Raw genomic sequence first — 21433 nt, 5'->3', positions numbered from 1 at the left:
ATGCAGAACAAATGCACATCACCTCCTGTCCAAACTTGGCCATAATACAAGCACTCCTCACTCTGGTGTATGGTTGCCGAGGCTCAGGTGATAAAGAACTCTTTCTCTTTCTGTCAGTCCAGTTTCAAAGATTGACAGTTCATGATATTAAAACTAGTGTTGTTGCATTGTGTTGACTCCACATCCATTTTTGTCTCACATACCCCATTTTAAAGTCTCACTTTGATCATCTTTTGATGACGAAGATGAACATTGCTCTACATGTCTGCAAGTGGATGCACTGGAATGGAACAGAGCAGGGAAGGGAGCTTGTAGCCCACCGACTGTAGCACCTATGTCACAGCTACAGGCTTTCTCCAACAATCTTTTTTCATCTGCTCCTGATTCACAACAATTTGAATTTAAAAAAAATACTCAAATGTCATTTTAAATGTTCTTTATATGTGACATGAGTAAAATGTAACAAGAACATGTTAAAAACACCATATTCATCAGAGTGGGTCTTTAAAAGCTTTGTGTAGTCTGACCTGCACTCTAAACTCTTTTCACAACACCCTGATGGTGTTTTGTGAAGAAAGCCCAGCACTTAGACTTCACCCAAAACCCTTATTCTCCATCCCATAATGACCCCAGCCCATTAAACTCAATACTCATCTATAAGACCTGCTTTTGTTGCAACACTGTACAGTTGACCAGGTTTTTGATAAAAAATATTTTGTTTCTGTTTTTGTTGTACATCCATCTCAAACTTACATTTTAAATGTAATGTTCTATCTGTTCTCTACTGTGACACAGAATCTGGATCCACATCTCTTTACTTTTCCTGTCTAAAATTCTGTAAACACTGTGACGTGCATGTAGGGTAATTAAATGGTTGTGGCTGATTGGATTTTGTTGAATTGTGTGGTACGTCAGTGGCCCAAAGCTCTATCTATCCACACTGACTGGTCTGCATTTTAGCACCGTTAATAACCCTCCTGCATCTCTCATCTGACAGCAACACCAACGCCAAGAAGTGGGAAACAGAGCTTCAAACTTTGAGAGAAAACAATGCGAGGCTGGTGGATGCACTGCAGGAGTCTTCTGCTAATGTGGAGAGCTGGAAGAAACAACTTAGTGTCTGCAAAGAAGAGAGTGACACACTCATACAAAAGGTAAAAACAGCCTTGTGCGCTTCTGCTGTGCAGCTCAATCAGGTAGATCATGGTGGCACAAATGGTCACATGTCATAACGCTCAAAGCAGAACACACAAAGGTTAAGTTGTCTCTGCAGGTTTCGTTAATAAAAACTATAAAATAGGTTGAAAAAGTCTGAATGTGGTGCCAACTCTCCCACTTTGAGTAAGCAGATTGAGCTAGGACTGCAGCTGGGATGAAATGGCATAAACATGTTAGAGAAATCATTTCTAGTTTGCGCAAAATCAGACTTTAAAAAGTGCATAATATTTCTTACTTGTGTTCAGATTGCAGAACTAGAGGCTCAGTGTAATGAAGCCAATCAAGAGAAGCAGAAGAACGCCCAACTGACCATTCGAGTGCAGGAGCTGGAGGCTGAGCTGCAGGACAAGGAGCAGGTGAGCCACGCTGGTGTTGAAATGACGGGCGTCTGTAGAACTGGATTTATGAACGTTTGTTGAGGGAAAGCTTTTAAACTGGATTGTTGTATGAACTCTTGTGTTAGGGTCATGAAAGACTGAGCCTGTTTTAAGGTTGACCGTCTTTCTTTTGCCTCCTCCTCTCAGGATGTTCACATTAAACCTGTAGTTGGGTTTTTACTTTCCACCTAAACTTAATGGTTCTGTTTCTTTTCTTTTTGTTTTTTGGTTGGCATGAAATCAAGTTATACTCTAGAAAGGAAACTGCCCCTCCTAGGGTTAGTTTCCAAAACATTCTACCCTAATGGTGATTCCTCTGAACTTTTTAGCTGACGCCAACATGACCAGCATGCAAACTTTTTTTCTCGATAAATTGAAAGTTCTTTTCTCATTGTTGTTTTATTCCTTGTTAGACACTTTGGTTTTTGACAGTCATATTTTAATTCTGCACAGAAAAAACATTTCTGCTCATACTGATCAATTGATGGTAACTTTCTGCACCATCTATATAGCTGTTCTGGTTGTTCAAGGAAAGTAAAAATCGACTTTAGCTTAGTCATAAAAATGTGATTTTCTGACTCCAAATGTGTTGATTTTTCCTCCGTTTTTTCCATCAAATGCTTTTGGTTTTGAACTGCTCTTGGACTGGTTTCCATTAATGACCCTGTTTGTAGTAGCTTGCATATTTTTGTTTTAATGCCATGTTGTAAAATCTAATTTACATATGTTCTCAGTTAGAACTATTTCTATACCAGCTGAATACTGCTTCACATAATTTACATACGTTCTCAGTTAGAACTATTTCTAGAACTATTTCTATACCAGCTAAATCCTGCTTCACATACATTAAAACTTGTTGCTTAAAATATACCTTTATTTAGTTTTAGACTCTTATTTTTTTGTAATTTAATGTTGAACACTGGCATGTCGTTGTTCAAAACTGATTAAAGTTTTGGTATTTACATTATGTTCTGATGAATTAAGCTGAGAGCCATGGACTGCTAATTTTAAATTTAAGCTGCCACTTTTTGTCAAATAAACAAAATTAATGTCCCTTTACCTTCTTTGTTGCACCTTTTCAGAGGCAAAGAGCACCCAGGATATTCTAGTTTCCATCCGATACTTTAAGTATTAATAGAACACATGCATCTTTGCCCGGACAGCAGGATATGTTGCAAAGTGACTGGAAGGAAAGTAGTTCAAAGCTGATTTTGAAATATTACAAGCCAGGACCCCTCCTCCCTTGGGACATCGTTTATTCCTGCTACTTGTTATATCAGCTGTAACGCTCCTAAAGCATTTACCCAGAGGCTTTTGGGGAGGGAGAGGGTTTCTGTTAGCAGAGGACGAACGCAGCACAGAGGCTCATCTGCACAATGACTCACTACCTTCTAAAGATGCACCACCTCTCACTACCTCTAATTAGAGAATATGTCGATGAATTATTGGAAAATTGCCGTGGCGCCGACCCTTATGCTGGCCAAGTGGAAAATAACAGAACAAATCTGCTGCAGGTCACCAAAGGCACTGCACTAATTACATTGTTGTAGAATACTTAGAGCTCTGAAAGATGCTGTGAAATTCAGTGGTGTCCTTTTGAAAATCAGAAGAATGTAGGATGAATTTGGATGACAAAGAAGTACATAATTAAAATCAAGGTTACATCAAAGCAGTTATTTTAGAATATTTGTGTTGGTGCATCTTAACTCTTCGTATTTATTGTACTCACCAGTGCTTTTGCCAACTGCATGGGTTGTTTACAATGAAGGAATGGCTCTGACCTGCCATTCAGATCGTTTTTATTCACAATTTAAGGTTGTTAGCTTCACCATTTTTGGTTTGAAACATAAATAACGAGTTATGGTGTATAATTGTGATGTTTGGAAAAAAGTCTTTGAACATTTTGAACCTCCACTTTTGGTGTAGTGTTGGTTTGCCTTTTTTAAATCTATTTTTCAGTGTTTTAACCTCGTCTTTGCTTTGCTTTAGAATTCAAACATTTTATTTCATCTATACACTTTTTACCTTTGTTATGAAATCTAAACAATTTGATCTAATCTTTTCCAGTAAAAAAAAACAACATTCACTCAGAATTGAGTATTTTTCAGGTTTACTTTGGAACTTTTGTGTAATATAATGAAAAACAATCTGTGAAAAAAAAGGTGATGGGGTTGAACTAAAAAGAAGGATATCATACATTGCCACAAATAAACTGTTTAAAGGTAAATGATCAGAACGAAGTGTGCTTAGTGCTCAGAGACTGGGGTTATCACTACTTCAGGTATCTTTAAAATGGGTTTGTTATTAAAATCCTGCACCCCTTTTCATTTTGCAGAATTTTTTTGACCAACTATATAACAATTGTTGCCTTAATGAAATGCCTGCTTTTTTATGTCCAGGAGCTGGAGAACCTCAGAAAACAGGCAGAGATAATCCCACAGCTGATGGCAGAGTGTGAGAGCATCGGTACAAAACTACAGGTATGTTATTTACTTCTTTATTTATTTAAGTCTTTTCAACATATTTTCAACAAACAAACAAAATCCCAGTTCAGCACAACACTGATCCACGGTTACAATAGTTCTTGCAGCAGTGCAAGTCAAAACAAAATTCCTTCTTATAGGATTTTAAAAGTTACCAGTTTGGGGGACAAAGAGAAAAAAGAAAAGCCTTTATATTGTGGTTAAAAATTACACTGTTTAACATGGAGGCTGTATTGAGACCGGTGAAGCAGAGATGAGCGATGTTCATGAAATGATCCTGCGTTGAGTGGAGCAGACAGGTCAAGTTCTAAAATAGTTTGCTTGGGAGGGAGGTCTCTCCCTGATCTACCACTGGAAAATGGTCTTACGTATGTAAGATGTCCGGATATTGTACAATCTGCCAAAGGTAGAGCTGATTTTACTGCTTCTATAACCCAGAAGCAAATGTTTCGAGTCCAAACCATCCCCAAGATCTTTTCCACGTCCTCCCATGTTATGACTTTTCTCAGGTGTATTTTCTAGCAGGGTTTGGAAGGTGGCAGAGGTGTGGTCAGAGCTGGATCACATACCTATTAGCACTTTCAGACACGGGTAGAAAAGGAGAGTCTCTATTTTGTCAGAGGTGTGTCACTACCGCAGCATGTGTCACACGGATCTACACTTATAATAGTGGGTGTTTCTGTGAAACAAGACAATGCTGAGTGTTATAATGGTTTTCACAACAAGGTTTTGTCTTCATCGTCTGTGTGATGAAGAAAGTATTTTGGAAAGAGTTTTCTACATTAAACAAAACACGATCAATAGTAGTATAATCTGCCTGTGACGCAATGAGAAACCCTCAAACAAAACAGCTTCACGTCATGTTGGAGACTGTTTCGAAGTAGAAACTCGTTAAGCCGACCAGACTTTTCTGTAAAACCAGAAGAGCCGGGCTCAGTGAGCAAGTGTTTCCTTGTACCGCCAAGTCTAACATGACCTGCTTCATTATGGAGGTTCACAGTGCTGACTGAGTCACGGCAGAGTTTTATCATCCAAGCTGTCGAGCGTGTTGTGACTTTTAGCTGAGACGTGCAGGAGCATAAAACCAACAGCGGGATGCCTGAAGTTCTTGTGCTCCACAGAACCAGACAGCTCTGGCAATTTATTCACCAATAGCAGCCGTTGGTGCAAATGTTTACACAACTGCTCATCCCAACTGAGTGTAAAGCGCTGCTGATGGAATTTCTCAAATACCTTTGCGCATCCATGAAGCTTGAACACACCATTAAGTCAAAGCCAATGCAAACAGAAAGCCACTGTCACGTTTTTACTGTTCAAACATGTCCTCGATTCTCAATATTTGTGTGATTCCTCTACATTTAAAGCTGATACTCCATGAGAAGGGTTTGGTTTCAGCTGGAGGATTCTCATTCATACACAAATCCCATTTAGCACTCCTATTTTAAACTGCTCCCCTGAGAGGTATCTTTGGTATTGATGCATCACTCATGCTGCCTTCATGACGGAATGACTCGCGCTCCCAACCCAATAAAATTCTGTTTACTTGGTTTTGTGGTTTGAAAGAAATGATGCAAAACATGTTGAGCTTGTTGTGTTTAGGCAGCTAGGCAAGCATTTTAAATAACCAACGCGTTAGCAAACGCTTGAGGATTTTTACAAAGAAAAGTGCAAATGTCTTAAAACAAGTTGGAAGTTTTATTGTTGTTTTAAGTAAAATAATCTGCCAATGGAACAAGTACAATTTGTCTTGATAAGATTTCTTAAGACAAGAATAGATAAGATTTCTTCTTTCAAGTGTCGATTTTTACACTATTCTTCCAAATATATCCTCTTTGAAGTGCTACAGCAGTCCAACTATCATTAACCCTCCTGTTATGTTGTGGGTCAAATTGACCCGATTTAACATCTAGGAAAAATAGTTAAAAGTATATTTTCAGTATGAAACTTCTTATGCTTGCCTTAATTAATGTAATCAACATATAAAATGAAAATATTTTATCTCACCTATTTGCAACCACCCTCTACGTGTTTATGTCCCATAGATACTGTTTGGGTCAATTTGACCCAGCAGTCAAACTGGAGGTATTGTTGGGGTATTTCTTTGTTTTGCAGCTGTGAGACATATTTCGCCCCAATCACACACATACACACACACATTTCTGGGTCACAGTGCATGTATGTATGTAAAACAACATTTCAATTGTATGTTTTAATGTTTTGTAAAATTATTGTATTTTGTATGTTGGTCTTTCAATAGTAACAAAGTAGTGAAACGAGCAACACCATTGCACTAAATATAAAAAAAAAAAAAAAAAATTAGTAGCGGAGTTAGTAATGAAATATTCACACTGCTTGTTAGGATTTTTATGGTTTCAGATATCTTTTGGATAATTAAACATGCACCGGGTCAAATTGACCCGGGAACACCATTTCTGTTCCCCACAAATGAACATAACAGGAGAGTTAAAGAATGACTAGAAATACACTTTTTAAGATGAATTTGTCCTAAACATCAGTCAAATGAAACTTTCCAGTTCCCCGATTAAAAAAACAGTGTCTTTCTTAGTACAAGATCACTTACCAATCACAAATAAAAATTCTGCTTAAAAATAAAAGTTAAAAAAATTAATGTTTTGTTAGCGATCTTACTTAAAATTAGATGCTTTTGAGATCTAATGACTGAACAAGATATTTAAGAATCATTGTCTTAAAACAAGTTGTTTCAACTTACAGGAAGGTTTCAAGTTTTTGTCTTTTAAGTGTAATAAGATATATTAAAAAGAACTAGGCAAAATTATGTTTGTGAGATGTGTTTTTGCAGTTGTTTTACACTGGAAAAAAAATGCCTTTCTCTAAAAAATCTAGAATATAAGATGTTTTCCATTGTTTTAGATGGAAAATTTCTACTAATGGAGCTTGTTGAATTATTCCTGGTAAGACCTCTAAAAAAAAGGTTGTGATGTTTTCCTCTTTTAGGACTAAACTAAATCTTAAAATTAGCTGTAAACACTCATATTTAAGTCCATTGCTATGGTCATTTAAGATAATGTTGTCTTAAAAATTTTAAGTAAATCTTTTTTTTTTAACTTTTGTTCTATTGCTGTTAAATGCCTTTGTTAAATCAAGGATGTCTGTTTCTTGAGACGAGAACAACTTCCTTCAAAAATAAAAAATTAAAGATAAATAATAAATAACGGAAAATAAAAATAAGATAAATAAAAATAAAACGTAAAATTGCCAACTTAAAATAAAAATGTAAAGTAAAAAAAAACTTGTTTTATTAGAAATTTGATGTTTGTTAAAATCTAATGACTTCAGATTTGTCTTAAATCATGCTGTTCCATCTTACAGAGACATTATTAGGAAGTCTTTTATTAACTGTAATGAGACATTTAAACAATAACTAGACCAGAATGCATTTGATATTGTGTTTTTGTAGTGTAGAGGATTATAAATTATTAATAATTTATTCTTAACTCAATATTCGTTGACAAATAGATCTCTTCTGATGCATTCAGCTATATACTTTTGTGTGCATGTTTTCTTGCATTTATATGTATATATATTTTTTCTTTACCTCCCATCCATCCACAGGCTGCAGAGACCAAGAACATTGAGCTGGAGGGGAGGATTGCAGGCCTTCAGACGGACATAGATGACAGCAGACAAAAACAGGGCAACATGAAGGGCGAGCTCAAAAAGTTCATGGATATTCTAGATGGCAAAATCGATGAGCTTCACGAGTTTAGGCAGGGACTCTCCAAACTTGGTGCTGATAACTGAGGGTGGGGAAAAAACAGCAGTGGTGTGAAAAGCTGAGAGGTCAGGTATGAAGGATTCACTACATATGTCCTCAGGACATCCAATACATGCAACCTACGCATCCCATAAACACAAAAGGGGACATTTACTCAAATACTTTCAGCTTTAGTTTGTAAAAAAAAATAAAAACTATTCGAGATAGAGGAGGAGATTGACCTATAAGGGAAAAAAGCCAGCTTGTTGTGCAAAATGGCTCCATTTTGTGTGCTGGCATTGTGGAACTACATTTAGTGTCACACCTAAAGCTTACTCATCTATTTCTGTGGTGGAAAATGGCTTTAAAAAGATGGTGGCGGCTTCATAGATCCTTTCCGTCTGTCCTGTTTCAAAGGCTACAGAACTCCTGCACAAGCTGTAGAGGAGGAGACATTAAAGGGCTACAATGAACAACACAAAGACGGCGCAAAGTAATAATTAGTGTTAATCCTTGTGGCCCCCTTTCAGAGAATTTGCAGATGAAGCAGACTGTCCTCGTCATTGCCTCATGCTTATCTCAGGTGTCTCAGAAAACACTTTGTACCCATTAGATTATAGGAACATTCACAACAGATGGCCATGACACAAAGTGCCTCCAAGTGCATCTTGAAAGAAAGCTGGCCAATTGATGCCCATCCTCACAATGACAACTGGATGATTTTTTTTGGGATAACCAGAAGATGAGTGGGATTCCTCTGTGATGAAATGAGATGAAAGAAAAGGTAGAAAGGGTGTTCTCCTGAGAGTGTCCGTGGGGAGAGGTTTTTGTGGACAAAGCAGCTGTTTGTGTAAAAAAAAAAAAAGACTCCCAGAAAGGACAGCTGCAGGAATTTGTCACGTAGGTGTTTACAGTCCTTTTAATTGTATTCAAGAAGAAAACTTCAAGATTTCCCCTTCAAAAAGATTCAAAAGTATAAAGAAATGACATATTGCCATAAGTAGTTTTTTTTTTTCCTTTTGGAGGTTTTTTCTGTTTTTGTTTTTTTGCATTTATGGAACAAACATGTCTCCAAAGCCGTGTTTGTGCTCCCTACACTGGTTTTTGTAATGGTGGTGGTCATATTTTGGAAAAGTGGAAACACTGCTGCTAAGGTGAAAGAGGAAAAGTAAGCTGAAGGTGTACTTCACTGATGACATTTTTGATTGGAAAAAGTGTTTTCTCTTGAACTTTTGTCTTTATTTTTCGTTTTTTGGGGGGTCTTAAATATTTTTTCGAGTGTCCTTTTTAGACCAAGTTCATCTTGATCTTTTGTCCAAATACAGAATCATTTACAAGAAGAAACTCAACCTTCAGAGATGTTCACAACTGAGGGGGGGTGTTGCAGCTGCTTTAGGGGGTTTGAAAACTACTTTTTGGAATCAAAGCATGTGTGGTGACATAAAGTATAATCCTCTGTCAGACATCTTTATTTTTTAATCACTGTTCTGAGCTCGTCATGAGGCCGAGATGTCAAGGAATTATATCCTTTTTTTCGGTTTGCCCCTGTTTGGAACCTATGTCTGGAAAACACATGATGTTTCTTCCTGTTGAACCAACGCCTATTGTGCACACGTGTGATTCCTGTTCAATATTGTACAATAGAAATGAAGTTGGTAAAATTTAGTTTAATTACAATGTTGAGTGTCGTTACTTTTTTTTTCTCATTTCATATTTTAAAGCCATATTTAAAGACGCCATCAATCAGTACCAATAATATCAATGGTGAAAGCTGACTTATTCCGGCCCATTGTGCAGCGTTTGGGGGATTTTTCTTCAGAAGCTCAGGATGGAATGTGTCTTTACAGCAGAGTCCCATTGAGGCTTCACACCTATTTTCCTCTGCTGGCAGATATTCAGTGCAGCGTAAACCAAAGACCTGGATCATACACACTTTAATACCTCTAATTTTACTATCAGAACCAGAACAAAAATCATGTGGGAACTGGAAGAATAACTGTAGAGAAAGTGTATCTGCATGGAACTTAAACCAGTTTCTTCCTAGTATTTTTAAATTGAGCTATTTAAAGATCTGTACTTTATAGGGTGTAATGATAAATTTTAACGAAAATGCAATTCATATCATAATTTGTGGTTGACAAGCCAATTCAGTCAGTAATGGTTCATTTTGAACAATCCCATTCACTGCCCTAAAATGGATCCAGGACATCAATCAAACCAGTGTGACTCAGAGATAAATAGCTGGTACTGAACAGTGCAGCTGACATTTTCCAAATTCCTTGTATTTCTTTCAAGATAATCAAGTGTAAATTAAATATGTGTACAAACAAGTAAACATGATTTACTGGCAAATCCATTCATATTATACTTTCTAAAGTTCAGTCCACTGTTGTTTTTCCACATCCAAATAATCAAAAGGGAACATTATTAGAACATTCTACCACACTGGATGGTCACATCTTTGCTAAATTCAAAGTATTTCCAAATATTAGACTGGAATGATGGACTGATGAGTTTTTGCTGACATCACACGCGTGTTGTCCGCTGTGATGACAAATGGTCATTTTTACGTCATAGGAAAATAAAGTTACCATACCTCTATCTAAATGGAATTTTCCATTATCGATTATAATCAATTTATTTCAATTTGAAAAAATTTTAAAAACTCAGCTCGGACATTTTGATCTGGTTGGATCGATTAATCCCCCCCCAATAGTTAAAAGATCAGCAACATACGGATGAGGAACTAACAGGAATATCAGCTTTAGGAAGAGGTTTACACTTTTAAAGTGCAGGGATTCTCTCTACAAAATAAAGGAACCCAGCTTCAGTGATGTTTTTGGCTGACGTCTTTCACTAGACAACATTTGCATTATGTTTAATATTTTATTCTTATAAATTTGTCAACATAGAAGGAAAATACCCCAAAATTGTATGCATTTTTACCAAAATAATAATGTAATTCCAATAACATAATTATCCATATGGTTTTCTGCTGCTTCAGTTCTACACTTTCCCACCCCTGCAGGTAAAACAGTTCGTAGATAAACCAAAAAGCTGGAGGAAATCGGCTTTTCCATCTCCAGTTTTGATCACCGTTGACCCTGCAAGGCTCATTGTATGACTGATGGTGAGTGGGCGAGTTGGTAAAACATCATTAAGACACTGTGCCGCTCTGTATGGGTGAGGGAGAGAAATCGCACTGCAAGCCGCCACAACGGAGAATTGCTGTTACTATAGTAACAGGCTGGGGAATTTCATGTTGACGCTCGATCATCTGGTTTGTCAAAAATACCTGCGGCGTCTGTCCTCTCCAAGGCACAAAAGCATTTTGCACCTGAATCAGGAGGATGATGGGGAGTATGAGACGGCCATCCCGCACGCAAAGTGATGCTCCAAGATCAGCTGTCTGTACCTGCCCTCACACAGATGAGTAAAGTATTGCAGCTGGTTTGGGGTGCTGAGCTACAAGGGCGTAAAAAGACATGAGGAAAGGCCGCCGGGATGCATGTCACTCTGGGTTATCCTGAGCTGTAAACCTGTCAAAGCGCAGTCATGAGAGGTCACCTGCACAAGACTGACATCATACTTCAGGATTTGAAAGATGGGCGTCTTTACATCCTGGGTGCAGCTATGAATGGAATCAAAAGAATGTCACAAACATTTTGTTGTAGATTCATTTATTACAAACGTAATACAGCTGACTTTTTTTTCCTTTTCTAATTGTATTAGTTCTGTGCATTTTTTTCTGTTTCTGTCTAAACAAGAAGCAGGGACAGCATCTTCTACAGTGATCTTTTAATCTTCACATTCCTTTTATATAGCAATAAAACATTTCATTTTTACAGTCAGTTCAAACTAGTGTTAGGATTTTATGACATCCACAATGAAATAAGGAAATAAAAGAGTGCGTTGTGTTAGGGACTTCCAGCTGAGCCTCATTAAACAAACAAATCAGAAAAATGTGCATTTTTTTTCACACTGCACCTAAAGAAAATCCTCTCATCCTGCCATTCAGTTTGGGGATTTTGCAAACCAGAAAGCGTTTTATAAAATATGAAACCATGACTTTGCAACTTCCTTGGCTGGAAGGCGTTGTGGATTAATAACGGCGTCTCAGGGCTACTTTGAGGATTACAGTGCGACACCTTCAACAAGCTGCAGTATTCATGGCGGTGGAGGCGTAATCCCAGCCTTGTCAAGAAGCAGCTTTGTGGTGAGAATCTGGCAGCTCCAAAAGCTGGATCTCACATCAATGAAGCCAACAGGCGGCAGCGGGTCGGAGTCCTCAGCTGTCCCAGTCTGTGCTCTGCATATCGTCGTCGTCACCGGTGTCCGAGTCTGCCGCGACCTTCTTCATCCTCATCATGGCAGCTTTGATGCTGCGCTCCAGCTCGTTGTCTCCACTGTTTTGGACATCTGCTTTTCCAGCAACGACCTTTGGTACAGAACAAGGCAGTGAAACTTGAATCTTTTGTTGAATCAAAAACACAATCACACAGCTTTAAGCTATATAAGCTTATGGAATCAAATCTTTACTCATTGTTAAAATGTCTTCTGGTTTGGCTTAAACTATTCATGATTAGAAAATAAACCATAATTTGGTTAAGAAAAGAAAATTCTTCAAGTGTCAATCTGCAAGCTAAAAATGTAAACAGGAAAACATTTTTGCATTCAGCAATGAAAAAAAGGAAAAGAAAAAGGTTTTCAGACATGAGTCCAGTTTTTCCAACATCATTCTTATTCTTAGGCTCAATATTTTCAACAATAACAAATAAAATAGAGACTGTTGTATTTAAATAAGTCACAAATGCATATTTCTATACTTCTTTAATTATTATACTAAAAGTTTTATCATTTTAGTTTATAATTTGTTTTTAAAGTCCCACTCCAATCATCTTTAGTCTTCCCAGTGGTCTTTTAACCCTTGTGCTATTTATTCCATGACCCCACCCTTACATTGACATTGTATCCCTACTATGACAAAGGTGGATAAAGGGGAAGAGGATTTCATCACAAATCATTGAAGAAAAAAGGTTCAGCGCACTGTCTAGTGGGTCTAGATGACCCAACTCCCAATGTTAAAGATCTAGGATAGCACAAGGGGTTAATTATGATTAGGCTGTTTTTAGGTAAAATCGACACGCCTAGTGTATTTTTTTCATGTCACAAATGAGCTCTTCTCAAACAGCATTTTTCCATCTGCTCCTGATTCACAGCAATTTAGATGAACAAAGACTCAGAAATGCTATTTTAAAATTAATTTTCCCTAAACGATGTCCTCCATCAGAGAAATGCCACAAGAGCATGTTAAAAACGGGATTTTGATTGGCGTGAGTCAGACATCTTTGTTTAGATGAAGCACAAAGCTGTGAGATCTTGACTTGAATCACCTGCCAATGCTCTCTGGTGGACAAGGCAAGTATTGAAATGACTTCTGCAGAGAAATACCTTCTTCAGGGTGACTCCCTGCCGGATGGCAGACATCAGGTTGCTTCTCGTGTCCTCGGATGGGGCTGTTGTCTTGGGGACCTTGCGAAGCTTAATCTGTCCACGCTGCAGCGAAGCCAACACTTCATCCATTGTTCCTACAATTTTAGAAAAATATAAACAAGCGAAGAGGGACACAAATCCCATTTATATGCATTAATCTCACCAAAGAGAGTTCTAAAATGAAATCTCACGTTTATGACCTCAACTTCCATACGCAGGCATTCTGTTAACACGCTTTACATGATCCCATGCTCCATTCTTGTTGGGTTTTCCTGTTTTTAAACAGAAAAATCTCAATAGAACTCATTGCGTTTCCTCTCACCTAAGTTCTGTTTGAGCGTGCTTTTGGCGGGAAACGGAGGGTCTTCTTTTTCACTGAGAGGCTTGGGTGCGTCTTCGGGGGAAGGTGAGGTTTGGACATGCAGAGTAGGTATGGCAGGAGGAAGAGGCGGAGGTGGTGGGGGTGGTGGGGGTGGAGGTGGTGGCGGGGCAGAAGGGCAGGTGAAAGGAGAAGGGGGAGGAGGTCCAGAGAAGATCTGAACGGGGATGTCTTCGGGTCGCTGTTTTTTAGTCGGTTTGTTGCGCCGCGGTGCCGGGTGGGTGGAGGGTTGCTCTTCAGAGGAGGCACATGGAGAGAAGCTGATGATGGACATCGGCTGCAAGGGACACGAAGCCTCTGGAGGGGTCAGCATGGAGCGAGGAGTCTTCAGGACATACTGACCCAGTCGTTTCTTAATTAAACAATAAAACATGTGAGTACGGTGATGGAAAAAGCAAAAACAAGGGGCTGAAACAATTCAAACATTCTTGTCACAAGGTCACTGGGTATTTTTAAGTAAATTTAAACTACCTCTACTTACATTAATATAAGGGACCATCAATAAAATGTCAAATTTTAGTTTAATCCAGTTTTTGTCTTCTTTTTTCTGACCAATTCTCTCTTGCAGCATTTAAACCCAATGAAATTTCTCATGCGGTACTGGTTGCTAGGTAACATCTGAAGTCTTGCACAGTAAAAGGCATTTAATATATACAAATGGCAGGGATAAGCTTGATATCACCACCCACATAATGTTGTATGTCATCAGTGGGATGTGATTCAACAACCTCCCCCCGCCAAAATAAAGCTGCGTGCTGCGGGGACTGGGTTTTGTGCTTTGGCCTTGTCCTGCCCCCCCCCCCCCCCCCCTCCCCCTCTGCAGAATGAAGCTGCATACTGAAGTCCTTGTGGTAATATTCCCATGAGCATGCCAACTTTGGCCAAGCCTCTGTGGTGTTCCTTAGGTTCGTAGCTACAGTTCAGAGCCGCTTCATCGGAGCATTTTGTACGGGTAATTTGCGTAAAAATCCTGATGAGGATCCAGGAAAATTCAGGAGTGTGGAGCAGGAAGTTCAAAGGTTAAAATATTGCCATCATTTTTGGGAATACAAATACTGGCTTATTTTGTATTTATTTTCGGAATAAAAATGAACAGTTTGGATCACATGTGCAACATGAATGCATTCACTAGAACTGCCATTTTTTCTGTTTTCAAACAACCAGGACTTCAATCCAGACAGACCTATCAGGATTTTCACTGTGACGTAAAATCATAAATGACTAAATGAGAATAAAAGATTCAGATTCAAAGCTTGTTGGCCATCACAGGTTCCTCCAATGGTCCGGTTGAGTGCCTAATCCCCGAGATTTAGTTCTGACGTGAAGCCAGAGGGTGAGCACAAGGAGCCTCTGACATTTTACTAACACAAGAGAGCTGTGGCAAGAAGAGAGCAGAGATAATGAGAGCCTGACCTCTCTAAAGGATCGTAATCTGTTCAGAGTCTTCTCTCGCTCCTGGTCCACCCACTCTTTCCTCCTCTTCTCCTCCTCCTTCCTGTTTTCTCGTTTCTGCAGACAACGGAGGAGGAAGGACAGGGAAACACAGAGTTATTAGAGAAAAGAGAGCTTCATCTGAAGCTTGTGCTGCTGCAGGAGTGTCTGTGTGGGTTGCCTTGTTGCCGTGGTGACATACCAGGTGGACCTGATGATGCTGGTTGAAGAATATGGAGCTCTTTTTGGCTGCCGCCTGCTTTTCATCTTGAGCCTCCATGCACTGATCCTGGTGACACAAACCAAATAGCATTTGTTGCTTGAGCGGATATTGTGAAATCCCAGAACTGATGGCAGTGTTCACCTGAAGGACCCAAAGGTTAGCGCACACCCACATATCCCTGTACTTCTTCAAAGTTTCTGAGGTTTTCCATCCTTCATAGTTGCTGAGGGTTTTATTTTAGTTACATGACCTTTATTTGTTCCTTGCTTGAAAAAAAAAAAAGCTTTAAAAAATACACATTTTCCATCAACAACCCTCAGTTTCATTAAAAAAAACTGCTCTCAACACAAAAAGATGGCAGGGAAGAAAAGGAAATGTCAGCTGCACTTTCCTGCACCTTTTTGTGGCGCAGATAAGCCCTCCGGGCACAGATGTTGCCTCTTTTAGTCTCCAAGGTTTGCAGGCGTCTTCTGAGCCGACCGACAAGTGGCGGTTCTGTCTGCTGAGCGACTGTGTGAATCATGCTATGAAGCTCCTCTGGATCCTCACACACATCGTAGTACACCACCTCCTCCCTCAGCTCTGAAACACAAATGCACTTCAGTCAGTCTGAGCTCAGGGATTCTGCTTTTCTTTGTTCTTGTCTGGAGCCATGCCCCCCCCTTTCTTTATTGAGAAAAATGCTACAAGAACATGTTAAAAACGCCAGATAACACAATTTTCATCAGAGTGGGTCTTTAAGCACACGGATGGCTAAACTAGTTTTGCTGATGTAGAATCAGAACATCAGAGAAACACTCTGGGAAAAACCTTTTAAATTTTGTTTTGTAAAGTTAAAAAAACCTTAAAATGATGCAGTGCTCTCAACAAAAAAGTAAATGTACTGTCGCCTTTCAAGTCTGTAAAATGAACCTGTCAAGAGCTGCATAAGTCAGTGAGTAGAAATAAAAACATGTACATAAAGTACAAAAAACCAGTAAACCCTGTTATGTTAAAAATAATGTAGTTTTGTGAAGGTGTAAACATTCTTTTAACTTTTAAAGCAGGGGTGTCAGAATCCAGCCTGATGTCCGACATGTTTTCTAACCAACCTGCCATTGAACCTCCTTCTCGTCTAAACACACCTGATCCAGGTAATCAGCAGCAGATACGGCAGGATTTCTGGAAAACCAGCAGGAGGCCTGGAGTTTCGCACCCCTGTTTTAAATGATCCTAAATGTGCAGAGCATTGGATTCCACACCACAAAGAATTCAACACTTCACTGGTACCTTTAATCTGCCGCCGCAGTGTGTCCATCTGCGCCACCAAAAGCTGCTCCTCGTTCTTCAGGATCTCCAACTTGGCATCATACAGTTCCAGCTGGGTTTCATAGAACTGCAGCTCCAGTTGATCCAGCGAGTCTTGCTGCTGGTTGTTCTCACTTGAAGACCCAGAACCAGCTTTGGAGTTCAGGCTCTCAAGCTGCACAACAACAACAAACAATGGATCAGACTGGTGGGAAAAAAACAGCGACTGCTGCTATAGTTTGGAGACTCTTGTTCAAATATCTCAACTGCAAGAACATCAATGAAAAATGTATTTGTCAAAAAAGTAAGACATTTCTGATGATGGTGAAGCGACCTAACAGAATGGTGTTGGTTCCACTCCTGATGTTGGAAGTTTACATTCTGGAGTGTTTTTTTAATGTTATATTCATTTATTTACTTAAATATATTCTCTTGCTTGTGCCGCACCAGCACACCACAGCGTACAGCATATATATATATTTTTTCTTCTTCTTTTCTTTCTTTTTCTGTTATTTTATGCAGGGTAATGAATAGATAGATAAATATATAAATAAAGCCTGATAACATTTTTTTAGCACAACTGTTTAACCTGAAAGGCTCTAAATAAGAAATGAATGAAATAAATGCGTGTTCCCACCATTTATTTCCACTTTTTCCATCTTTGTACTTTCAAATATTTCATTTATAACAAAGAATGCAAACCACTGAGTGAAAGCAGAATTTGTTTTGTTATCCGATCATACGGAGAACTTTATAAACTTCCTAGAAACACAAAAGTCTCAGGTTCTGCAGAGACTAATAGATTTAGGACATTTATCGGGAACCACGTCTTTTCAAAGCCAGAAGCCTCCTTTTTGAATCCTGTTGCTGCTTTGAAAGTTAACTCCACGGGATCAGTACCTTGTACAGGGACACGCAGGTTTGTTTTTCTTATGAATTGAGTTACATCAGCCAAACACAGCGCACATTAAATAAAAAGGGCCTCGTACTGTGACATTTCAGGCGCAGCTGTTCTCTCGTCGCCGTCATGGAGTTTTGGTGCCACTAGCGCGGATCTTTGCGTGGGCGTGGCTCACTGATCTCATTAGAAACACTCGTGCGCAGCCGTCTTTGCAAAGGCTCATGTTGATTTCACGGCATCCTCCAGCCAGATTTTTTTTTTTTTTTTTAAAAAAAGCTTAATCCGATGAATAATGCAGCAGCAGCAGCATGAAGGTGATGGGGCCGAAGGTTTTCCTCTGCCGACAACCCCCCCACTCAGAAAAGAAAGAAGCCTGAAAAGCACAGCATGGCGTCTCACACCTGGAAGTAATGTCTGCATAAGGAATCCATGCACTTTTGCACATTGGAGCTTGTACACACAGACACACTTCCTTATTCATGAATGCAGGTTTTTGGGGGAGGCCAACAGGGCGATCTGTGTTTTTAAGAGAGCTTTATAAATAGATCAAAAGACTTGAGCAGCCAGAGATTCACATCAGACTAGAATGCTAAGGAACAGAGCGAGCAGGAACCACACTATCACTGCAGATTCAGACCTGATACAGAGACACTTTCTGACTGATGATCCTGTCTTTACCTACACGACTGTGTCCGACTTAAGGAACGCCCTGTGTTAATGACGCTCGGTCAGGCGTACCCGTTCTCTGATGGTGTCTTTTTTGCGGTTGAGGCACATCTCTGCGGCCCTCATGTGCTGCAGGGTCTCTTTGGCTAACAGGAATCGGAGTTTTTCCAGTCGAGGAGCGGCTGACGCCCAGGCAGCAGGTCCAAAACGACACTTATCCACCTCCATCTGTTTCACCATTCCTGGAAACGTACACAAAAAAATACTTCTGATCCATGTGATGCAGGAAAAAAAGAAAAGAAAAAAAGGTCATGTGCAGTTAAATAAAGAAATTTGGAATTTGGGAAAGTACAGCCTCAAAGAGGAAAATCATCATAACTTCTGCCTAAAAACTATGACAGAAAATGTTAGACTTAAATTTACTAAAAAGTTATCCCTGATATTAATTTTTCCATTTCAGGATGTCCTTTTTTTTATTCTGATAAAGTAGAGTCGAGTTTGACTGTGACTTCAACTTGAAGAATTACAGAATATTGTCAAGTCAACTTTTGTGCCTTTTTCTCTGCACAACATTCAAATAAGTCACAGATTAATTATCAATGCAGAAATTCACTCTCCCGTACCCGCCAGAGCCTTTGAAGTCTGTGCAAAGTAGGTAACTGTGATGTCCTGGATTGAGGCAGCTGCCTCTTCTGCTTTCATTCTCCATTCCTCAGCTTCCTTCTCCAGAGCTGCAATCCTCTTGGGACCCAAGTCCTCAAACTCCAAAGACTTCTGCAGGAAAACACACACACAAAAACATATAGTCAGTTACATTTAATCTTTGAAAAATTGTCAAAACTTCTATAAAACAAACAGCATTAATGGATTCTCTAAAAGGTCTGAAAGGACTTGCTCAAGTTGGACAACCATGTTTTTGGTATGTGTTGGAAAACGGTTGTAAAAAAAAAAATACAAAACACTCCCTTTGTTGTTGCTTCTTGACATCGCACTATGAACATGCTTCCTTCAACACAACATCTTGCCGATTATGAAATGAAAAAGATGCTTACCAGGATCTCTATCTTATAAAGGCAGGCCAGCTCTCTCATGTTCCTGAAAGGCAGCAGCAGGTACTGGAAGAACGTGGTGGCAACCATCACCAGCTCCTGGTATGCCTCATCTTCCTCATCGTAGATGGCGAGTAATGCTACCATTCGATCAGCACTTTTGTGACTCTGCAGTAACTGAAAAGACAAAGAACATGAGTATTGCTCTTGGAGGTTGATGTCTTTAAACATTTAAATTTAAGGAGTGAACGGGATTGTAAAATGTAGGGCTGGATATCAGCGTTAAAATCGATTTATTTTAGACTCACAAGTCAGTGATATTTGGGGTTAAACCTTGTGAAATTTCTATTCGAAAAATCACATTTGGTAGGTTATAAAAACACTTTTCATACAACAAGTAGATTTCACAAATGAAAGTAGGAATTTTCATGTTAAACCTTATAAAATGTTAGAAAAAAAAATACAAAAATGCTTTAAAAGAAAATCAGAAATGGGCACAAATGTAACTTTTCTCCTTTCATGTGACTGCTGTGTTCAGCTGATGTTCAGAAAGGCCACATCTGACGTTTACTGTGTGCAAAGAACTGAAATATTCTCTCACATTCTAATCTATTTGTGTAGCAAACAACTGCAGGGTCAATTTATTCTTTAGATGCGGGGGAAAAAAAGGCAGAAAGGCAAACAAGTCAAGCAGAGTTTCAGCTTTTTAAACTGCACAAACAGCAAGTGTCTGCCGAATGACGGCGGGATCTCATTAGCTGTTGTCCACCACCACTGTGTGGAGCCAGTCTCACACATATCTGCTTAATCTTCAAGAAAACCAAAACATTCAACACACATGTCTGTCTCCCTGTCACACTTTCTCTTTTCTCTCTCTCTTTTTTCTTATATTATTTTTAAAGTCCCATCACACCTGGGAGTATTTTGTTCTCCATATTTGACCTATGCCCTTAAACCAGATCCAAACCCTTAATCCTGTGAAGCACGTTTGCTGGATCACATTTGCAAAATGACCCGAGTGTGGGTTTGAACCCACGACCTCTCAGGTTGAGGAAGGTTGAATAGATTTGAATGATGCTTTATTTAAAGAGGGTTTTTAAATCATTCAAGCTTTAATCTAAAAAATAATAAGACTTTGAAACCAGACTCGTCCATTGATGACTAAAGCCAGCACAAAAACAGGAACTCTTCACAAACATTGTAGAAGTTTAAATGGGAACTGGCTCAGCTGTCATCCTCGCACGTGCCTGCTGGCTGCTGCCCTCACCTGTCTCAGCTGACTCTTCGCCCTCGACATCTCCTCCTGCATGCTCTTCTTCTTGAACTCCTGCAGGTTTTCGAAGTACTCCTCCACATCCCGCTCGTCTTGAGTGAACAGCGTTTCCAGAACAATCTTTCGGCCGCAGAAGTCGATCGCTGTGACAAAGTATTTCTCCAGTTTCCTGCACGGCGTGTCGAAGTCCCTCTCGGCGTCGTCGTGCTCCGGAGCTGACCTCCGGCTTTGAAACAGCAGCTCCCACAGATTGCCTTCTTCAAACGCAGACAAGTCTGGAAAGCACGCGCAAAGGATGTCCGCCACGCACGTGAACTGCTGGTGGATGTGCTTCAAGTCGCTGACAGAGAAGAGTCCAGCCCAGCTGAGCGGAGACTCGCCAGCATCGACTTCAGCTTTGCGTTTCTGCCGCTGCAGCGTTCGGTTGTGGCAGGTGACGGCGAACTTTGACTCGATGGCGTTCCACTCTACGATAAAGCCCAGCTTCACTGCCTCGTTCTCCTCGAATATATTACTTTTGACGGCCACCCAGCCGTCCAGACTGTCCAGCCGGTCAACCTCAACGCCGTCCATCCTAAAAACACGTTCATTTGGCCTCCGATGAACTGTTGGCTCTGTTTACAACGTCCGCCATTTCTATCCCGGAAGTAGCCTTCAGGTGCCACCCAAAATACTCGGAATTATTAAAGACCGAACGCTAATCATGCAGACAATGTTAAACGCAGTCATTTTAAGGCACTTTTTTGCTCAAATAAAAAACTTAAAAGTACAGGTATATTTTCACAAAATTGTATGTGGTTATTATAGAAGTAATTATACTTTTACGCTATTGTGCAACTTATTTTTACTTTAATATTAATTGTTTCAAGTTGTGTACCTGTTTCATGTTTACAAAACAGTTAGAATATCACATACCT

General features: G+C 39.5%; 2 protein-coding genes across 4 annotated transcripts in view; one reads left to right on the top strand and one right to left on the bottom strand.

Annotated features, from left to right (window-relative positions):
* Positions 1-9491, top strand: part of homer2 (homer scaffold protein 2) — a 37838-nt gene extending 28347 nt beyond the window's left edge. For all 3 annotated transcript variants that reach the window (XM_011488635.4, XM_004066919.4, XM_078944280.1), the window contains exons 6-9: positions 998-1154; positions 1464-1574; positions 3995-4075; positions 7673-9491. In XM_011488635.4, coding sequence (XP_011486937.1) covers positions 998-1154; positions 1464-1574; positions 3995-4075; positions 7673-7861 — 538 coding nt within the window. In that variant the 3' untranslated portion in view covers positions 7862-9491. The remainder of the gene's footprint in view (positions 1-997; positions 1155-1463; positions 1575-3994; positions 4076-7672) is intronic.
* Positions 9492-11477: 1986 nt separating this feature from the next.
* whamm (WASP homolog associated with actin, golgi membranes and microtubules) lies at positions 11478-21187 on the bottom strand. Its single transcript, XM_023953297.2, has 11 exons — positions 20511-21187; positions 19247-19420; positions 18818-18968; positions 18267-18436; positions 16610-16802; positions 15738-15922; positions 15320-15406; positions 15100-15195; positions 13630-14038; positions 13266-13402; positions 11478-12252 (listed from the first exon to the last, which is right to left on the bottom strand). Exons 1-11 carry the CDS (start codon positions 21087-21089, stop codon positions 12103-12105), a joined length of 2331 nt encoding a protein of 776 aa, XP_023809065.1. The 5' UTR covers positions 21090-21187; the 3' UTR covers positions 11478-12102.
* Positions 21188-21433: the final 246 nt, after the last annotated feature.

Source organism: Oryzias latipes, chromosome 3 (assembly GCF_053564925.1).
Source record: "Oryzias latipes strain Hd-rR chromosome 3, Olatipes_Hd-rR_3.1".
Classification (NCBI taxonomy): Eukaryota; Metazoa; Chordata; class Actinopteri; order Beloniformes; family Adrianichthyidae; genus Oryzias; species Oryzias latipes.
Note: the sequence above shows the minus strand (reverse complement) of the source record. Positions and strands in the feature narration are given on the sequence as shown.